The 21,794-nt window shown below is 31.4% G+C and overlaps 1 protein-coding gene across 2 annotated transcripts; it reads left to right on the top strand.

Moving 5' to 3' along the window:
- The first annotated feature begins 485 nt into the window (after nucleotides 1-485).
- On the top strand, nucleotides 486-18,772 carry LOC130892224 (heparan-alpha-glucosaminide N-acetyltransferase-like). 2 transcript variants are annotated; one of them, XM_057797472.1, is made up of 8 exons: nucleotides 486-1,180; nucleotides 2,879-2,979; nucleotides 3,036-3,157; nucleotides 3,423-3,634; nucleotides 4,849-5,107; nucleotides 9,995-10,271; nucleotides 13,944-14,068; nucleotides 18,384-18,772. In XM_057797472.1, the coding sequence occupies exons 1-8, from the start codon at nucleotides 936-938 to the stop codon at nucleotides 18,744-18,746; spliced, it is 1,704 nt and encodes a 567-aa protein (XP_057653455.1). In that variant the 5' UTR covers nucleotides 486-935; the 3' UTR covers nucleotides 18,747-18,772. The 2 variants fall into 2 exon arrangements, with proteins under 2 accessions (XP_057653455.1, XP_057653453.1); XM_057797470.1 differs by having other exon boundaries at nucleotides 3,402-3,634.
- Nucleotides 18,773-21,794: the final 3,022 nt, after the last annotated feature.

Here is a 21,794-nt window from a genome sequence, read left to right as displayed (position 1 = left end):
TTTTCTTAACTATTTTCAGACCAATTTTTTATTCAAATCATCTTCAGTTCTCATGTAGTTCAATTTTAGAAACATAAACATCCTCTGCTGTCTGAATAATGCAATTTTCGTCTATTGTGGTTCCTACATTCTGAATTATTTACATTTGATCAGAAACGACTCAGATATAATTATTGTTCTGAAATTTGTTTCACCAAACTTCATATGCCACCAAATTTGACAATTTATTAACCTTCTTACAAATGTAGTCACAGTCCTTGAAATCCTTCATAGATTTAATTTTACAATTCATTGTATTTTTTTTTCGTTATCAATAATATGCAATCGCTCTTTTATTGTGTGTCTATTAACAAACTTATATAGTTGGTGGTTCATTATTTCCAGACGGTATAATTTTAGGATGAGTAGTATGTCCTCCTATTGGTGCATTCCACTAAGCGTTCACGGCGCCAGTATATAGTGTATATCACCGGATCAACTTAATCAGATTATGAACAACAGTGAACGTGATTCGGATCATACAGTTTATGATCGGGTTAACCCGATCATAGTTTCCGAAAAGTCCTACAATAATATAATATAATCCATAAAATCACCTATAAAGCGTCTATAAAATAAGTGGTTTGTGATATATCTACAAAAACCATTTATTTTATATCTGTGGTAATCTGATTTCGCAACCATCGAAATAATGGTGTCAATATTCGATGGTTCTTGCAATAGTTCATAACAAATATTATTTCTCGGTTAGTATGAATAAAAGATTAGATAGGATGAACAAAACAAACATTTCTGATATTTGAGGGGCGATGACTGTTGTTTTGATAGAATAAAATTTTCTAAAATGAGGTAAAGAAAATATAAGTGATACACATTGTTAAGTTTCTAATATTCTGGTGGATTATTTTACATTATAACTATACATTTTATGTAAAATGTTATTTGATGATATAAATAAGTGCTTGGACTCGCAACCTAATTTAACTTATGATGAGGCCTGCTTGGACATCCAGAATACGCTAAACGTAGTAGTTCAAATCTTGTATCAGTATGATGAATGCTATAAGTGTGATCCCCAAACTTTAACGACTCTGGAGCCATATAAAAATACGTCTGTTCCCACTAAGACCAGTTCTCCTATACAAATAATACGAATTGATTCTACAAATATAACGTGTCGGTGAGTAAAAAGTATTTAATATTTATCTATTGTGATCATTTCCAAGGTTTTTAAATTTCAAAAGAATAAAGAACAACAGATAATCACAAGAATTTTCAGTAATCAAGAAATTCAAACCTAATAAAGAATTTTAGATTTGAAAATTTCCAATATATAATTAATTATAAGCGCTGTAAACTTATAAGAGTTCAAATGTTAATAATTACAAAAAATTCCATTAAGAGTAAATAAGAATAGTATGTAAGTACCGAGAGATAATAGTGTTAAAAATGTTTTGGAGGAGACTTGTATATATATATGTAAATATAAATTTACGAAATAAGAAATTTAGGAAATGTAAATATAAATATACTATTTTTTGTATATCTTTGTTGTAATATAAACTAAGAGATATCTCGAAAATATTAAAATAAAAAATAGTAAGTAATTAGTTCTTTTTACTTGGTCTAAATTGAATATGGTAAACCTAAATAATTTATTTGCAGTAGGTGAAAGGGTATATTTTTGTTTTCCTCTATGCTATAAGTAATGTTTTTACTATTGGAATTAGATTCCAATTGAGCCTTGCACTCATTAGTTGAGCTAAGGCCCTATGAAAGACAATTCATGGATTGGATATGGATTATGGAGACCTATTTTGTCTGCTAAGAAACAAAGCTTTCATATATTTGCCTTCTTAATTTTAATATATTCTCCTATGATCCTTCTCAGTATGTCTTCTCAAATATCAAAGAGAGGACTGCAATTGAACAGTGAGTGGAGTTTCCTTTGCATCTTGCGGGTGCTCATCATTTTGAGGTGCTTTGGAGCATACCACTGGCCAATAATCATCTTGATGATAGCCCTTTCTGATTTCTTTCGAGTCACATTAGACTGCCTAAGTATCTTGGATTGCCCTATGAAGAGGGTTTTGTATGATATATCTTTTTTTTGAACTACATTAGCGGTATTTAATTATTATTCCAATTTGATATTACCAGGATAGACTAATAATAGTGTTTTAAAATGTTTACATACATATTATAATATAACTTCTCTACATTGTGTAAAGTATTAATGTAAAGATTAAAACATAACATATTGCTAAATAATTGTTAACCCTTGTTCCGAAACATCCATTTGTTAGACGGATAGGTATAGTTTACAGATTTAGTACTAGATCTCGGTAGGGAGCAAGTAAAGGGGTAGTAGGGGTAGTTTAGCATTTACCTCAGTCTACCCATACTCCCCACAAATAATGAAAGTTTGCTGCCTTTCATTGAATGCTAAATAGGTTTTTTTGTATTTGACTGATAGTAATTGCTCATGTTATCTCTTTCAATTAGTTATTAGTGATATTTAGTTTTATTTTATTATAGTAATTACATATGTTAAATATTTATTTTAACATGTCTTTTTATTAGTTACTTCTTTGTGATATTTGGCAGTTTTCATTGTATAATGTTATAACTCTTGTGTTCAGTTATATTCAATATTCTATTCAAAGAAAAAATAATTTTATGGTTAATAAGTTTCTGTAATTGATTTATTAATTACCCACGAATTGTATAATGTTCTAATTAACAAAAAAGTAAGATGGGGTAGATAAGTTCATTAAAATATTGAGTGAGTTTTCAAAAAATAAGTTAAATTCTCAAATCTGTCCATATCATGCTCCATCTGAAAGGTTAAGTAAAGCGGGATTTTGTATTTTTGCAGTTACCACCAACTTCTTTATGAACATTATCGTTATGGGTTAAATATTACTAACAAGTGCTCTGAAATTTATATTAAAGAGCCAGCTGATGATGCCTACTTACGTAAGCTATTATTGAGAAATAATTTTTTTTCTGTTAGACATCTATGTTTTTTGTAGCTATACTTATGGCCTTTGTTATATTATTTTCTTTTGGAACATTTTGGTATATGGTCAAATGTATTTACAAAAATAGTGGAAGAGTTAGACAAATATTAACTTGGAATACAGAAATGGAAGAAGTAAGTTATAATTATAAATATTTTATAAATGTTACTTGGGCAGTGTAACTATGAAACTAACTATATAAAATATAATTTTTAACTATTAGAACAATTTTGAAATATGCAAATTGCTCTGTATTTTCATAAATAACTGGATCTTAATATTGTGTGTTTGCTTTCTATAGAACTGAGGGAAAAATGATCTATTCTTTAGAATTATAATAGTAATACAGAAAAATAATGATTGTTTAAGTAAAAGTAGTATCAATTTTTGAATGTTCAGGATTTGATTGGTTCATCAGCGGGAACTCCAATTATTTTCGAGAGGCCACCAACAGCTTTAGCAAAACATCCCAATCGTTTGAAGTCCATAGATACTTTTAGAGGTTTATGTATTGCAGTTATGATATTTGTTAACTATGGGGGAGGTAAATACTCATTTTTCAGACATTCTATTTGGAATGGATTAACAATTGCTGACCTGGTATTCCCCTGGTAAGTTATCAGAAATTTTTATTCAGATAATACAAAATTACATTTTATCAAGTACTTAATGATTATATCTAGTATAAATTTCAAGAGTAAAGATTCACTTTATTTTTTAATCTTGAAGTAATTCTTTTTCATAGTTAAACATGACAATAAGGTTTGTACAGGGTGGGCAACTAAGTACTGCCTTTGGCCATATTTCAGGATCAGATTATTTTACAGTTCAGGGAAAAAAATATAACAGAAGTGGCCCCTAGGAACACGTGAAAATTATTTTCAAAATTTTATATTCAACACTAGAGGACGAATTTGAAAATATAGGAATAAAAAAATGAATATTTTATAAATTTACTTTATGTATGATAATTATTTCTTCAATACATTCTGCGCATTTTTTATTTCACAAGTTTTAGTTTATATCTTTAAATAAGAGGTGGGGGAGAGTGGGAACGTTGTAAAGAAAAAATGCCTAGGGGTTCGGTTCTGATTAGCCGATTTTTATAAACTTTGATGGTGTCTGAAAGAGCCTTTGTCCGGCTATACAAAATATGTATATTTTAAGCAATTTAATTAGCAACGTAAATGCTAGAGGGCATTGTCTCGTATGTTTTCGATATTGAGTTCGATTGAAAAAAAATGAAGTACTGTACTGTAAGCTGAACTAATCTCTAATACTTGGTAATGGTAATGTCTTACAAGAGGTTTTCAGTACAAAATTAAATTTGTAACATAGACATTAATGAATGTCTATTCCATGAGGACTGAAAAACTGCCAACTTTATTTTGTTTCATCGCTTGAAAAAAGGTTTTCAATACTTTTTTTAATGTTTTTTTAACACTTGTGTATATATCGTTCTCCTCTGCCCACTTTATTAGTAGCGAATGCGACCAACGTTGGATTAAGAAGTAGTGGGGTCTGGGGCTAAAATCGACTAGAGGTCCACTTCAAAATCAAAAAGGAATCAAAATCAGCTTAAACTTTTCTAAATGTAATATATTAGTTTTAAATTGATTAAATATTGCGTCTTGCATTGCATTGAACGTTATATTGCATCATGTCAAGTGACCTTAATGTTTTCACACGTGTATAAAATATCCTATTTTCTATACTAGTTACAATATACTATGTTACAATCAATATAAAAACGAACTTTCAACTATAGTATTAAAAAAAGAAGGTAAAAGTCTTGAATGAAATTTCATTACATTTTCTGTTTTAGGTTTATATGGTTGATGGGATTTTCTATGACAATGTCGATGCAACATAAATTGAGAGCTCTGGTACCTAGAAGACTTATGGTTTTTCAAGTTATTAGAAGATCGTTGATTTTCATCCTTCTTGGAGTTTTGCTCAATTCTAACAAAAATATGTCGACAATTGCAGCACTAAGATTTCCAGGTGTACTTCAAAGGATTGGTTTAGTATATTTACTGATTGGTATATTAGAAATAGTGCTCATTAAAAGATCTCAAACAGAAGTAAGTTGAAAAAAAAACAATCATTTGTATTTTACTATTTAGTATCAGAACTTCCAAATTTAAAAATAGTATTCCGTCTACTTATTTATATAATTTTTATATAATTTATTTATATAATTTTTCCGCAGAAATTTATGCTTACATCTGTAATAATAAATTGTTCTAAAACACCAATATTGTTCAATTCCAAGGTATTGACTATATGGAAAAAACCAAAAGTGTGAGGTTAGGTGATCTCGTCATCTGATACATCCCATAATGTTCTGAGAGGGTAGTGAAATAATGAAGCATTCGATTCATAGGCTTTTCACTTCTTTTCTATAATGATTCATTTTTCCACAAGGTATGAAGAACATTGTGGCATACTGGTTATATAGATATAAGGGTTTAAACTTTGTTTTATAAACAACCCTAAGTTCATAAAGAATAATTTTAATATAAAAACTCCACTGTATAAGTAGAGCTAATTCTTACAAATCCAAATCAGTATCTAAATCAAAAGATGAACTGTTGTAACCAATATTTACAATGAGTGGTTCAGTCTCTGAAGACGGTTATCGAAACGCGCGTCAGACAGTGTAATTGTGAGTGTTGGTGTAAACAATGTATTCAGTATAAACACTGGGTCATCAAAAAAATTCGTAGAAAATGTAGAAAATGAAGAAATATTTACATAGTGGATAGCGAAACAGTTAGCTCCTAATTTAAAAGGACCGTCGTTAATAGTAATGGACAATGTGCTTAATCTTCTACTTTGTCAAAAAAATATGAAATTATCACTCAGATTAATGTCAACAATATTGAGTTCAATGGAATATACTACAAACTACTAAAATGAACTGAAAAGAAAATTACTATATCATTGATAATTCTGAAAACATGGTCAGGAAATCTTAAAGCTACCTTATCTACCATTGCAAATTTAATGATATTGAACTTATTTGAGCCCACTGCATAAGATATTATACACGCGATCTACAATTCGAGTACTTAAAGATGGACTTTCAAAGATATTATTTATTATTTCCTCTTCAACACGATGGGGCATCTGTTCATTTTGCTGCAGCGGCAAGAAATTACTTATAAAGACGTTTCAGAGAAAAATGGATTGGTCGGTGTGGACTTCCAAGGACTTAAATCCTATCGATTTTTTTATATGGGGCTATATGAAGTCCTTGGTGTACAAAACAATCATCAAATCTGAACAAGATCTAATAGCTAGAAATAATTTAAAGACACTTATTTCAACGACAAAACAATCAGTGTATTGAATTAATCGGCCAACAGTTTGAACAGCTACTGTAACTTTTTCAATTTTGTTATTGTTGTAATACGGTGTAGTTTAAATTTAATTTGTGCTATTATTATTTTTATTTCCATTGCCAATTTTATTATTGTAATACATTTTTGTTTGAAATTGAGGTTATGAATAATTTTTATTTGTTTCGAACTACTTACAATTAATCATTATGTTTATCATTATTATGTTTATAGGCAAATTTCTACAACAAGTTTGTTTGTCAAAATATTATTTTATTAAGGAGCATAGTGGTCACCAAATTTGAAAAAACAAATTTTAAGGTGTTCTTTTGAACACCATATATCTCAGCAGCTAGGATTTCTATATCAAAATCATTTATTGAAATCTCTCTATGGTAGAGCGTTATCGGTCGAATATAGAAACACCCTGTATAACTATACAGTATATTCGTAAAGACATAAGAGACATACCAGATCACTAGCAATTGATAACAAAGATTATGCATACAATAACTACACAGAAGAAGATAATATAACACACGAAGAAGTACATGAGACACTAGAAAAATTGAAAAACAGAAAGGCCGAATCGCCGAATTGTTAACGAAATGCTTCATTACGGAGAACCAATATTTACAATGAGTGACTCAGTTTACACCTTCAGTCTCTGAAGACGATAATTCGGTTATAGAAACGCGCGCCAGACAGTGTTATTGTGAGTGTTGGTGTAGTAGTAGTGTAAACAGACTCGACTACTCGATCATTTCATCAGTAATATTATCAAATTTCCACATTTTTTCTTATTTTTTATTCATATGATTATCTGCTTTCACCCAATTTTCAGGCTTCATATTATTTACTGTTTAACTGTTTAACTTATTTCAAAAGAATTATTTTTTTCTCTAAAACTTCTCACTTTATTTGTGCCCATATCAGTTCAATCGGGCTTAGTTCGTAATGATATGGTGGAGATCTGATCACCGTCATTCCACGATTTTTGTGCAATTTCATATTTTTGGAATTTGGAATCATACTACTAACTAATTCTATTGTGACATCAATACTTTTACATAAATGTTTGTGAGTGATTTAATAACAATTTGATATTAATTTTTTTCCATTAACTATTAAAAGACAGATTCTTCAGCGTTTACGCGGCCCTTCCAAATATTCCATATTTACCCTAGAATTTACACTGCACCTTACAAGTTGCGACTAAACTAAACTGTTGAGAATACACAACTTGGAATTCCTCACTGTATGGAGAACCCTAAAATCTTATTTCTGATTAAATTTATGGGGAAGATATTCTTGGAATTTAAATAAAACAAAATTTCTAACTTCTATTGGCAGATAGGTACTTATAGATCTAAAGATAGGGTTACATAATCCTTCAAACCTTTTTTTATCGTTCAATACAGCTTATGGTAATAAAAGACCAATAAAAGCCCGAAAACTTGTTTTAACTCAGATCATTTATGAACATTTTTGGGACTATTTAGATTATTCTGTAATAATATTTAAAATGACAGTCCGGTCAATACAGACATTTAAAATAACAAAAATTCCCGGAATACACCAAATATTGGTGGAGAGGTGGGATTTACCGTTACAAATAAAGTTTTTAAAATCCCCATAAATCCCATGTGTGCTACAAAAGTTATTAGGAATCAAAGGTCAATATTTGAATTTTTTTGGATTTTTTTCGAAAATGGTAAGTTTTATCGAAAAAACCTGAAACCAAAGTTGTAGATCTTAAAATTCTCTACAAAAATGATCTTCCATCCCGCCAAATTCTAAATATTACCTTATTATTGATATTGATTATTGGGTTAACTATTGTTTTGATTTCTTTAGATATTGTAATTAGATTCATACTCTTGAAAGTCTACTTCAACAGTCGTGTCTTCTTCGATTTCTTCTTCTTTCTTTTACTCTTACTGGATGTTCATAAATTATTCAAATGTGGTTGAGTCATTGTTCTCTTCATTAAAATCACAGGATTCTTCTTCTATTGTACTCAACTGGACATTTGAGCAAGACTGACCGTGGCAATTGGTACACGGTGGAGAACACAGACTTTTTTACAGTCACATTTGGCATTACAACCATTTTTGCAATTGTAAAAAAAATAGTGTGAGGAGTTTTTCTGGAGCATTTGAACTTGATAGTACACTGGATACAAGTGTTGAATAGCAGATGCCGATGTTGGAAGAAGACATGACAGTTGTACTTGTTTCTTGTTTCTTGTATTTTTTACAAAAGTTAAGTATCTGTATTTATCAATGCAAGTAATTTTTTTTCGAGCTCCATAAATCGCAAGAAGAAAGCGAATTCCTTCCGCAATTATTGTTTGAGGTGTTGAATCAATTTCTGTAAATACTTGAGCGCAGTCAGTTCGAATAATCTAAATACTGACGTTTTGCCCTTTCCGTACATTGCTGACGCAGCCGATTGTCGCATGTAAAAATAAAATATAGTCTTGGGATAAGCAGATTTTGGAAAATATATTTCTGTTGCTGTTCCAGGTTTCAGAAAATAAATAATTTTATCCATTGGAGTCCTTGCAGTAAGTACTACCAACAAATCAACATCTTCACCAACTATAATTGTTGTGTTTGTTGCAAAATTTTTCTACGTCATTTTGAGTTTGTTTTGAGAGACAAATACTACTTAAGACTTGTCTTAAGTACCTGATATGTATATACGTGACTTATATGTGCATATCATGTATAATGTGACTCTTAGAATCGCGATATCTCACGAATGGTAACTCTTAGAAAAAAATTTATTAAGACCATTTTTGTAGAGTATTTTAAGATGTAAAACCTTGGTTTGAATCCGAAATCCAAAAAAACCTCAAATTTTGACCCCGAATAACTTTTGTAGCACACATAGGATCGATGGGGATTTTTTGTTATTTGACCACTATTTTTATATCTAAATTGACCAGACTACCTGCTAAGTAATGAACTAGTAAGTAGGTTTTATTACTTTTTCATTCATAATAGACTATAACATGGTAAATTGATTGCATTATTACTACAATGCTCAAGATATCCGGTCTTACATTTTGGATTTATGTCTTGATTCGACAATAAAAACAATATATGTATTGTTATAGAATATAAGGCGTTTCCCACAGACTTAATTTAGAGGAAGAGGCAGTGACCAATTTCTGGCGGTCATTTCAAAAGTCACGAAAGTCGAAAGTAATTACTTGAAATTTTATCGCCGATACTCGTACTTTAACTTAATTAAATCTTATTTCTTACCATCCTTAAAATTTTAGGGTAGTCTATCCCGGCCAAAAAGAGCTGCCAGAAGTGGCTTTCCATTTTCAGTAGGTATAGAGGATTTACTGTAGAAAGTTTCGTGACTTTTGAAATGACCACCTGAAATTGGTCACTGGCTCTTGGTCTATTAAAAAAAGTATGTCTGCAGTTTCTCAATGAATTGCAATTATTATAAACATAGATGTTCGAATCTGCAATTGAAACCAATTGAGATTTTGTGGACAGTTTATTAATATGAGTAGGTTCTAAAAAATATGCTATAAAAAATATATTTAAAGTTATTGACCACGCTAACATTGTGACTATTTATATAATTAATTATCAATTTTAGACTTCATCTTGGGCGTCAGACCTTACCTCAAGCTGGATACAGTGGACAGTAGTTTCGTGTTTGATATTAATCCATACCTGTATAACTTTCCTCGCTGAAGTCCCTAACTGCGGCAAAGGCTATTTAGGACCAGGAGGTTTAGAAGATGGAGGACATCATTACAACTGTACAGGAGGTGTGGCAGGATACATAGATCGATCAGTATTTGGCAACCATATGTACCAAAATTTTGAAACGCAGAGAGTTTATGAAAATATACTTCGTTTTGATCCCGAAGGTGAGATAACAAAATAATCTATATTGTAAATATTTTATAAATTATTATCTACCTGTCCCGGGGTGATGTTTGTAAAAAGATGATATTACAGTAGAAAAGGAGAAGGTTTTCCATCACGTGCCTAATAAGTCGGCAACAATATTCATATGAATCAAATCATAATTTCTGGCAAATCAGTAGAAAAAATCATTATGACTAATATTCCAAAGGTCTGCCTTTTTACTATTTGTTTTATTGAAAAAGAAATTTCACTTTTTTAATTGTTTGTATTTTATTAATAAGGTTAACATCAATATATTTAGCAAAATTCTTTTGATATAAATTTAACTAATTTAACATTATATTTTTTTATTTTATTATAGATAAATTGAATCTTTTCATAAAATTTCTTTTTGGCTTTATTATTTTTCTCCTCTGATGTGGCATGCCCATTTCAGTATCCTATTTTTATCCTATCATAAATATATTTTTTTGATTTATTATTTTTTTGCCCTTCTATTAATACAATTTCTGTCCATAATGTTAGAGCAAAGGTGGATTCAGATTTCTTTTCGATTCCAATTACAAATGTTGCCATCTATTACTAGTTTCCGGAACACCATTTTTACTATTTTTTCCTTATCTCGCGTCTCTTTGTTCTTGTTCTTGTTGCATTATTTTTTTTATTCAGTCAAATCAGTTCATTCACCTCAACGGTTCGAAAATTCCCTCCTATTCGCCTTATCAATATTATCAGTGGAAACAACTTTTGTTTCTTTTAGTTTTTCCAGATATGTTTTATTCAGTTGTTCAATTACCTGTTCTAAACAATCCCAATCAAATAACGGAGTTGCGACAAAACGCTAACAAAATAAAAATTATTATCTCGGAGCACCAATACACACTGTTTACTTGACAAACCTGACGACTTCTTCTTCTCAGGCAGTCTTCTCATTGAAGATTGGCGACCACGTTTTTAAATACGTCTCTGTCCCTCGCAACATGAAATAATTCTCCGACGCTGAGATTTGTCCATTCACTTATGTTACGGAGCCAAGATTTCTTTTTCCTGCCGATGCCTCTCTTTTCCTCTACTCTGCCCTGCATTATGTTCTGTAGCACTAGGTATTTGTCGTTGCGTAAGATGTGTCCTATCTAAGATGTTTTTCTTATCTTAAGAATTGTCAACAGCTTTCTTTTGCGACCAATGCGTCTTAGTACTTCGTCGTTGGTGATTCCGTCAGTCCAGGGTATCTTCAGATACTTGTATTTTTGCACCCATTCTATTTGTTTTCTATTCAGTGTGAGAATAGGGTTAATATTAATATTTTGTTTCAAACTTATAATCATGAATTTAGTTTTTTCAATATTTATAGTGAGTCCTACATTTTCATATTCTCTGAAGACTGTCATTAATTAATTACTGAATAAATAATAAAAAGCTTTCTCGTTATGGTGGAATACTGACAATTGTCTATACTAGAATAGTGTCAATACCATAGATGAACCACATCATATTGACAGCCAACTCGAGTTCTCGTTTCAGCGCTATCTCTTAATTAATGAGCACTACTAAAGGTACATGAAACAGTTTCCTTTCTGCTTTTGGCGGCATACTTCAAATTCAAACTAGATTAAAAACTTTCGTCGAGTTGTTTTCGAAACAGTTCAATGAATTGTTTCAAAAAATAGTTGGACGAAATTTGGTCTTAAATATACTTTCGTTTTTAATTATGTGGAGAATAGAGCTTTAGAAATGAAACAAAAAATATTTATTATATCCTTACGTCTTAGTTGTCTGATCACAATTTGAGGTTAAACACTTTTACACACCCATTTTAGGTATCAAAATAACTGTACATAAATTAAAACGCTTCTTTCCGACTAGACACGTGTTACAAACAAGTTGTTGGTAGGCATCCGCTCCAAATCGACTAAGCATCCACTATATTATGTCAAATATCAGTGCTGTTCTGTGATTGGCTCGACGTATAAACTTATTAGTTTAGCTCATGAACCAAGAGACAGAATTTACCCTTATTTCTTAATCCTCCTTTGACTCTCTTCTTTGTCTTCAACATCATTCTTCTCTTCATGTTAATCATTTGTTTTTAAATGTTATTTCTTCCTCCATATTTCTTAATCCTCCTTTGACTTTCTTCTTTGTCTTCAACATAAATCTCTTCATTATAGTCTTTGGTTTTAAATTTTATTTCATCCTCCTTATTTCCATTATCTTCAAATATCTGAGTTTTATTTAATTTTTAGATTCTTTATCAAATTCCACATCTTTGTGCATTTCGATTTTCATTTCGTCTTTATTCCAGAGCCAATATCCATTGTTCGAAAATCTTATCATCAAAGTTTTTCATTTTTCTTGTCAAGTTTTGAGGTTTTTTGTGGGTTTTTGGTATCTCAGCCCAATACATGCAGATTATTCAGTACAGATAATTTACGTTACTACTTTTCATTTGGAAAATGTTAAGGATTTCGGTATTAGAAAACCCTTTGAGTTATATTAACAATATTCAGGCTTTTTTTGAATATTTGGATTTAAAATGTTCCACAGATTCTTGAAAATTGTTGTAGCTTATTTTCAGATTTAAAGTTTAAAAAGAGTACCTTGGAGGGAGTATTATGTTCTGAAAAATCATATCGTGACAACAGATAGCCTGTAAAATTATTGTAGAACTGTAGAAAATCATTTTTTAGCAATGGCTTGACTGTCAAAAAACTTGTCGTTTATTCTTTGCTCGATCTTCTCGAGAAAACCAATGCATCTCAACAACCGACTGATTCAATCTTCTCCATTATTACTTCTATCTAAAAAGATAAAGTATTTTTCTCTTCGTCTTTATTAGTGATTTTAGGGCAGACGTTATTTTAATCATTCTTCTAACAGCAGGACCGAGAGACAAAAAGCTCGTCGAGACATGGTTCGTGATTTCATCCCTTCATATTGGAGTTCCAAGTCCACTTTTCTTTTTGCAGATCAACTAAAGAGACTGAAAATTTTCGGTATCAACGTCCACTTCTAATTTATCGGTACTATGTTTTGTAGCATTATGGAGAATATGGTCGGAGCGACCAGCTTAAATAATGTTTTTATTTTTAGACAGCAGTAGTGTATAAATTTAATGGGTTTTGACGAAGTTTATGGTTAAATTCGAAGAGGTGGCTATAAAATTTTGATAAAATGTTCTACAATTGAAAGTAGTCTGGAAAGTTTGAAAATATGTTATCAATATAATATTTTTTAAAATTATTAACAATTAAAGTGAATAATTAAACCGTAAATTCTCTCGAATGAAGATGCATATCCAAACGTTGCATGCGTGCGTATTTTTGTCTAGCGTAGATCGATCGATTTATTAATAAAAAACGAAAAACGGTTCGAATACGGGACAGAGTCAATCTTACCGGGACATTTTAAACTAAGCCTAAATTCCGGGACGTCCCGGGAAATACGGGACGTTTGGCAACCCTACTCTTTACACTACCATTTCACCAACACTGTCTGACACGCTTTTTGAAAATCAATCTTTTTCAAAAAATACTACTAAAATTAAGAATCGTAGTTTTACTGATATTTTTTATCGTTTATTTACAGGGGCAATGCAAAATTTATATTTATAACATTATTCAGATATTTACTTGTTTTATTGATATTTCAACTAGTTAAAAAAATTTCAGGTATTCTTAGCACTTTTACTTCAATACTCACAGCCTATTTCGGAGTTCAGGCTGGAAAGATCTTAATTATTTATGAAGGCGTTAGAGGAAAACTTATCAGATGGCTCATTTGGGGTTTTATATTTGTAAGTATTATTTTGTATTCAATAAACTATATTCCATAGTGAAATTAACACTTAACTTGTTACGAGTGTTGCTACTTGAGTTTTGAAATAGACAAAAACAAATATTTATAATTAGTTGTGGTTTTATATTTCTGCTCCAGCAAGATAAATACATGGTTTAAACCAATTGTAGAAGCATTTTTTCCATTCTGATTGAGTTACCTCCAAATCATGTGGTTTGAACACTTCAACTGCTTCTTTAGGTGTAGAAAAAATCATTGGGCGGCAAAGATGACCAATCAATTCAATGTTTTGATTGTTCAAAGACGTTTTCGTTTGAACTGTGGGAGCTCGTATTGTCGTGGTGGAGAATGACACGTTTTCGGCGATTGGTTTCCCTGATTTTTTCGAATACTTCTAGCAAACAAATGCTGGTGTACAATTCAGAATTGACTTTCATAGTTTGCCATTGATTTCATTGTAAAAATAATTTTTTTTATCAAGTGCAGGTAGTACCACCCGGGTTTGGGTCAATATATGGGTTTAACCTATTGTTATCAATTCACAAACACTGAAAATATGGTGCCAAAGGCGTGCCGGTAGGATACTCGTAAAAAGGAAAGAATTTAATTTTAACAGAATAAAAATTAAGCATTATGTATATAGTATTACTAATAGTATAGGTACTCTTATTTTTTATTGAACGTAATACAAAAAATACATTATACAGAAATCAAATTACAAAAAATCATAATATTCTTCGTCATCTGAGGAACTGTTATCTCCTCTTGACGTTATAATTAATGGGTCGACGATCCGATCGATCAAGTAGTCAAGATTTCACATGTTTTCCTCTTCTTTATTGACATGCTGGACTGCTTTTCGCCAGTTCATCTCCTTAATGACTTAATCCTTTAACTTGCGCCCCTATAAGTTCTATAGGATTTAGTTAGCAATAATATGGCGGTGTGCGCAACACAATTACACTATGTTGTTCTGCTATATCTTCCACGGCGTATTTCATAAAAAGATGTGTGTGTAAATTTGCTATAGCTAATAGTTCTTTTTTTATCAAATTATCTTCAAATTAAAAACTTTTGGTGATTCACCAGTCAATAATTTCTTGTTTTCTCCAAGATGAAGTTACAGTCTTCTCTTGCGTTATCCGTAACTACTACTGAATCAGCTGGAAGATATTTCATCATTTCGCCAAAATAGTCTTCAAAAACATCAGATTCCATGTCCTCGTGGTAATCTCCCGTATGGCACGACTGAAAGGTTAGGAAACCTTTTAAAAATCCCTCTTCGCTTCCAATATGGACGATTATTAGTCTTTTCCCTTTGCCTGAAGGCACCTTAATACCCGTTGACAGGCCTTTCATGAAAGCTTGGCGAGCCCTGGTTATATTTTTGTCTTGCCACATTTTTGGTAGTGTATAACCTTCATTAATCCACGTCTCATCAAGATAAAATATTTTCTTCTACTCTTTTCTGTACTGCTTTATACTTCTTGAGCAATTTTATCGCTTTCCAGTAAAAGTGCTTTACGGTTATGCTTTTCCTAGGTAAAATCCATATTTCTCAAAGTGGTCCATAAAAGTTTTTTAGTTATCAACGGAATACTGTCATCCTAGCCAAGCTTCATTGAAATCTTATCTAGGGTGGGTATTTCTCTTTTAAAATCAAAAAAAGAGTGAACTTTTCTTCGAATTACACTTTTGGTGTTTTCATCAAGGACTTTTACTGGTCTGCCTGGGCTTTTCTTCTTTCTACAGTAAATTTCGGGTAATCATATTTTATGCAATCGTGTACATTTAAAATATAAAGAAAATAAAAGTTTTTCATTCACTGATAGTGGAGAATTATTAGAATATCTTTTTGTTGGTGTAAATGTCGCCATTTTATTACTAATCTTATAATACTGTGAACACTATTTACGGCTTAACAGTAAATACGGATGCGTTAAAAGCAAATATACTTATAAGGGTCAAAAAATTTCGGGTAAGGCACCATTGCCCTTACGGCGCATGGTTAAGCCGAATCTAAAATAGGGTTGGAATTAGGAAGAGGCACAAGGTTAAACGGTACCTGTTAAAAGCAAAACGTAACTGTATAATCTACCTACCTAAGTAAACCGAAATTGAGCCGAATTGGACGGAATTCCCCATACATTCCCAAAATAGACTATAACCGTAAAATGTTGATTCGCCGCCGTTCGCAGCAATTGGGCCTCTGCTACTCCACTACGTGGAATATTTTGCGAAAGGATTTGGTTTTAAAACCTTATAAGATACGGCTGGTGCAAGAATTGAAGCCACACGATCTCCCACAACGTCTAACATTTGGTGAATGGGCGCTGGCAAAATTGGAGGGAGATCCACTTTTTTATCGAAAAATTGTGTTCAGCGACGAAGCTCATTACTGGTTGAATGTTTAGGTCAACACGCATCTGGAGTGAAAACCAGCAAAAGCATTGCAAGAGCTAACAATGCATCTCAAAAAAGTCACTGTTTGGTGTGGATTATGGGCCGGTGGCACCATCGGGCCGTATTCTTCAAAAACGACGATTTTTTTTGCCCAAAATGGAAGAATTGGACATGCCTGACATGTGATTTCAACTAGATGGTGCCACATGCCACATGGCTCGCGAAACAATGGCCAAATTGAGAGTCGCCTCTGGTGAACAGCTCATTTCACGTTTTGGGCCCAACAGTTGGCCGCCTAGATCGTGCGATTTAACGCATTTGGACTATTTCTTATGGGACCATGTTAAGGCTAATGTCTACAGGAATAAACCAACAAAGATTGACGCACTGGTAGCCAATATCGAAGAATTTATTCATGAAATACGGAGCCGCGGCCAACATTTGCATGAAATCATCTTCAAACATTAAATTATATTGATCGTTCTATCGATTCCAATAAAGAATTCATCAATTTTTTCAAAAAAAAAAATCTTACCTCTTAAAAAATCACTGATTATATGAAGTTCGCTATAATCGTTTTAAAGAGTGGTGCTTCGATAAAAAAGTTGTAAATCTTACAAAAAATGTGCTGGTTGCATATTTTCCAAAAAGATCAAAAAAAGATAATATTAAAAATTACAAAAAACTAATGGCATTTATGAAACAGAACTCCGCAGGATTTTGGTCAAAAAGTATTTAACAGGGGACACATTTATCGATTCATAAAAGAAGCTCCGAATTCCTAGTATTTGATGAAAAACGCAGGTGCATGCATGCATTAATTGTAAAAGTGCCACGTTCAAAAACTGACAAGAACGAAGTTTTGTCATTAGAAGTTATGTTGAACAGGGATTAAATTTGGTTGATATATACCGCAAATACACGATATTATATCCCAGTCATATTTCACATAAACGTTTGTTCATCAATTACCGAAATGGAAAGTGCACTGTCCAAGCTCTTGCTAAAATCCCATATGAAATTGCAAAACTTCTGAATTTGGAGAATCAGCTCACTGTTTTAGAAGATCATCCGCAACACTTTTTGCAGATACTGGAGCAAATATACTAGAGCTCAAATGACACGGTGGATGGAAATCGTCAACAGAAGCGGAAGGTTACGTAACAAACTCAATGTTGCAAAAAAAATATTTCAAACTAAAGAAAATGACAATGTACAGATACCAAGTACTAGTACATTTGGTGAAGTCGCAAATCAAGAAGTAGAATTGAAAAATAATTCACTAAGAAATATTAATATTGAAAATTACAAATATTGTAAATATTAATGGTACAAATAATGTTTAAGTTAAATTATTCTTAATTATTAACTTTCTCAATATCAACCGATAGTGTTAATTAATTATTAAATATTTTGCTCTTAAATTATGCTTTTAATTTTTCTATAACTAAATAACTTTTTTTTTAATGAACGTAAAAAAAATATTGTATTCAATTCGTGCAAAAAGTGTTTATTGCACTCGACGTGTTGTCAAACTTGGCCTAATGGCCTCATAATACAAATTCACATCGCGTGCAATAAACACTTATTTTTGCACTTGTTGCATAAATAACTGTTATTTAATAATTTTGTCCTCATTATTTCCTAACAATTCCCATAATAATTAGTTTATGAATGGATGAAAAATTGACGTCGATTGTCATTTGATGTTGATTGATGTCGATTCACGTCAATGCATGTCATTCGAGGTCATTTGGTCAATGGGATCACAACTTGGTTAATTTAATTAATTTTTTCTCAGTAACGCTCATGATTCCTGTGAGTAATAGTAAAAAATACGTATATATTCCTTATTATAATAAATAATTAATACAGTTTATGAAACCTTATTTATAGTGATAATTTTTTAGGCACTTCTGGGTGGAATTCTATGTAGTTTTTCAATAAATGAAGGCTCAATTCCCCTTAACAAAAAGCTTTGGTCTCTTTCTTATACATTTGTGACGGCCGGAATGGCTTTCATTATTGAAGCTGGTCTATATTTGTTTGTGGACGTCTTGAAGAAATGGGGAGGTAGACCATTATTCTATCCGGGAATGAATGCTATAATTCTGTATGTTGGACACGAATTGTTCAAGAACACCTTTCCATTCGGATGGATACCAACTTATCCGACGCACTCAACGTATCTATTCATGAACCTTTGGGGTACATTCTTATGGATATCAATCTCAATTTGGATGTACAAACATAACATATTTTTCAAAATATAAAAAAATGTGATATTATTATTGTATAAGTACTGTTTGTTTATAGTTAGTTAATGACGATTAATTTTAATCTTATCCAAAAATATATTTGACTGACCTAAATTGCAAAATTTATTTCTATGTTTAATTTTTGATAGGTAGTGGGAAGTAGTAGGAAGTGGTTTAATATAAATCTTAGGGGCTGTAATTATCTGAGATTAAAAAAATATGAGTAAAAATCATCAATCAATCATACAACAAGATATAAAAGAAAACTCTAAATATGCACTTGCCTTTACAATCTACTACTTTTATTTAGTATCTTCTGTTTAGCTTGATCCAAACATTATTCAAATTTGGATAACAACTATTTGAAACAAGAAGAGAAAATACGTATAATATATTGATATAAAATGACATGAAATAAATAAATAATTTCATTGAGAGCTTTGGACAAGGCTAAAAACTATGAGACTGTATTATTGAAACATAATGCCATTTAAAAAATATTGATACTAACCAATGTAAAGTTATAGCAAAGAAGTCAAAATATATTATACCTTTGTACAATTGGCATATATAGAAAAATTTATTTGTTTAATGTGCGTGCCGTTTATTTCAAACTAAATAATGTACTAACTCTTTAGTTACTAATCTAATAAATAATTGTATCGTTTCTGTGTTTTCATTTAATCCCAAGACTTGTAATGAAAAAAGACGTTTTATATCTCATAGATTATTTAGGACAAAAAAATGAATTATCTCGTGCAATCAAATATCAAAGTGTACTCTATACAGGGTTTTCCTATGCGACAAAATTTTTGTTCCTATGAAATTAAGGTCATCTCGAAAATGATCTCCCAGAACTAGTTGAAGACATCGCACTCAATATCAGACAAAATATGTACGATGGTACTCCAGCTCACTTCAGTCGGACTGCTAGGCAACATATCCCAATAGGTTGAAAAAGGCTCCATCATTGACCTCCTCGATCTCAAAAGTTAAATCCTTGCGATTTCTGTTTATATTTTATTTATAATAAATACACCTAGAACCGTGTACGGGAATCCATGACAAGTAGGCTACGTTCATGTATTTTGATTATAGGTGGTTATTTCCAGCATTTATTATGAATCTTAACACATTTTATATCTTAACTGTTATCTACTCAATTTATTGAAAAAATTATAAATTATGGTTTTATTTTTTTCACTGCAGCTATTGGTTTTGAGAAAAAATTAAGTTTGCTAAATATTTGTAATAAAATTTTAATTATTAAAATTACACAATTTCAAGTTTCTCACTGTATTGAAAATTAATTTTAGTTTTAATGGTGATATTCGCGAATGGGGTCGACTAAGGAAATTTTGTTATAGGAAACACCCATCTAAATTTCATATGAACAATCATATACTTAATTTTATGGCATGTAACAATACAAAAATGAAAAGACAAGCCTGACGTGTTGATGTTCTCTAAAAAGCATGCTGATGAGATAGTAAGCATTGGTAGACGATCAGGAGTAGTTGTAAAGCCTCAAGTCGCGATTGGATCTTTGGATAAAGACGTTGAAGTGGTATAGGTACTTTGCTATTGAGCTGTTATTTGGTATAGCAATGGTGAATGCCTATTTCCTTTAATAATAAAAAAGAAAATAGAGCAATTACTGATTTTTAAAGTGTAACAAAGAAGTTACTGAAGATGTTGGTGATCAAGACACTTGACACAAAACTCGCCAAAGTTTTTCCAATTGATTCTTGTGTGTCACGCTCATGAGTGTCGAGCCCATGGGTTTCCTACACAAAGTACTTAATAAATTGGAAAGTAACTATGGGCATGTATCTAAATATTGTGGATAAAAGTCATTACAAGACCACAAGCAGGTACATCATTTTAGAATAGGTATTAAACAAAATAATACGACATCAGCTATGACTAACGTTTTAAAAATAAATATAATCAAAAAACAGAACCTAAGATATAGATATTTTTAATAAGCTGAAGTTAGTAAAAAGACATTTAAAGTGTATTACATTACATATAATACATTCAAAAATGTATTTTGAAGTTATCTTGAAGGATGATGTCCATATAATGGAAATTATCGATTATAGATTTCCTAGACAGTTATATATTAGATTTAACACTTTCGAAGAAATGGATGATTTAGCATTTTTTAAGAGATTCACGCTGTATAAAAATGCAGTTCAACAGCTCCTTACTTTTATCAATTGTACGTTTACATTTTGATATTAGATTCAATAATATAACTTTTTCATCATGTAAAAAGTTTGCATTTCCTTCGTCTAACAACTTCCTTTGTCTAACACTCATTATTGACAAACTATTTGAAAGAATATAGATTCAGGATACTGACTATATTAATCGACAATTTAGACCTCCTTAAAAAATTAGCCGGCTCACTAAATCTTGGCTTGTGTTAATCGGTGCAAATAGCCTTAAAGGTATTGAAGATGGAACACTCAAATCTTAGGCGTAGCAAGGTTAACGTGTTAACCAGATTAAAGCTGAGACAGAAATATACGAGGATGTATTAATATCCAGTTAAACTAGACCCGTTCCGTGCATAAACAAAATTGCATTACCATAGCAACGAACAATAACTTATTAGAAGTGTCAGTATAAAGTTTCACGCCAAAAAAGTAAACCAGCAATAAATTAAAAGAAAAAAAAGATGCCCACCGAAATTGTGAAAAGAAGTAAATTTTCCATTGATGACCGATAGGGAACACCAGTTTCTGTGTCAGTTCCCGAAAATATCGATGCAGTTCATGACATGATTTTATCAGACCGTCGAATTGGGCTAAAACGGATATTTGAAGCACTGAATATTTCATACGAACGCGTTCATCATATAGTTCACGTCGATTTGGACATGAGAAAAATTGCTGCAAAATGGATCCCCAAATGTTTGAATGTTGACCAAAAGCGTGCAAGGGTAGAAGCATCTCGTTGTCACCTGTGTGTTATCATCAGCGAAGCCGTAGATCGGGGAACACGACTGTTGGTTTCAAACCTTTCTGACGTGTGTCCATCTGGATAAATCGGTCT

This window comes from Diorhabda carinulata, chromosome 4 (assembly GCF_026250575.1).
Source record: "Diorhabda carinulata isolate Delta chromosome 4, icDioCari1.1, whole genome shotgun sequence".
NCBI lineage: Eukaryota > Metazoa > Arthropoda > Insecta > Coleoptera > Chrysomelidae > Diorhabda > Diorhabda carinulata.
This window is presented reverse-complemented; position numbering and strand designations above follow the sequence as displayed.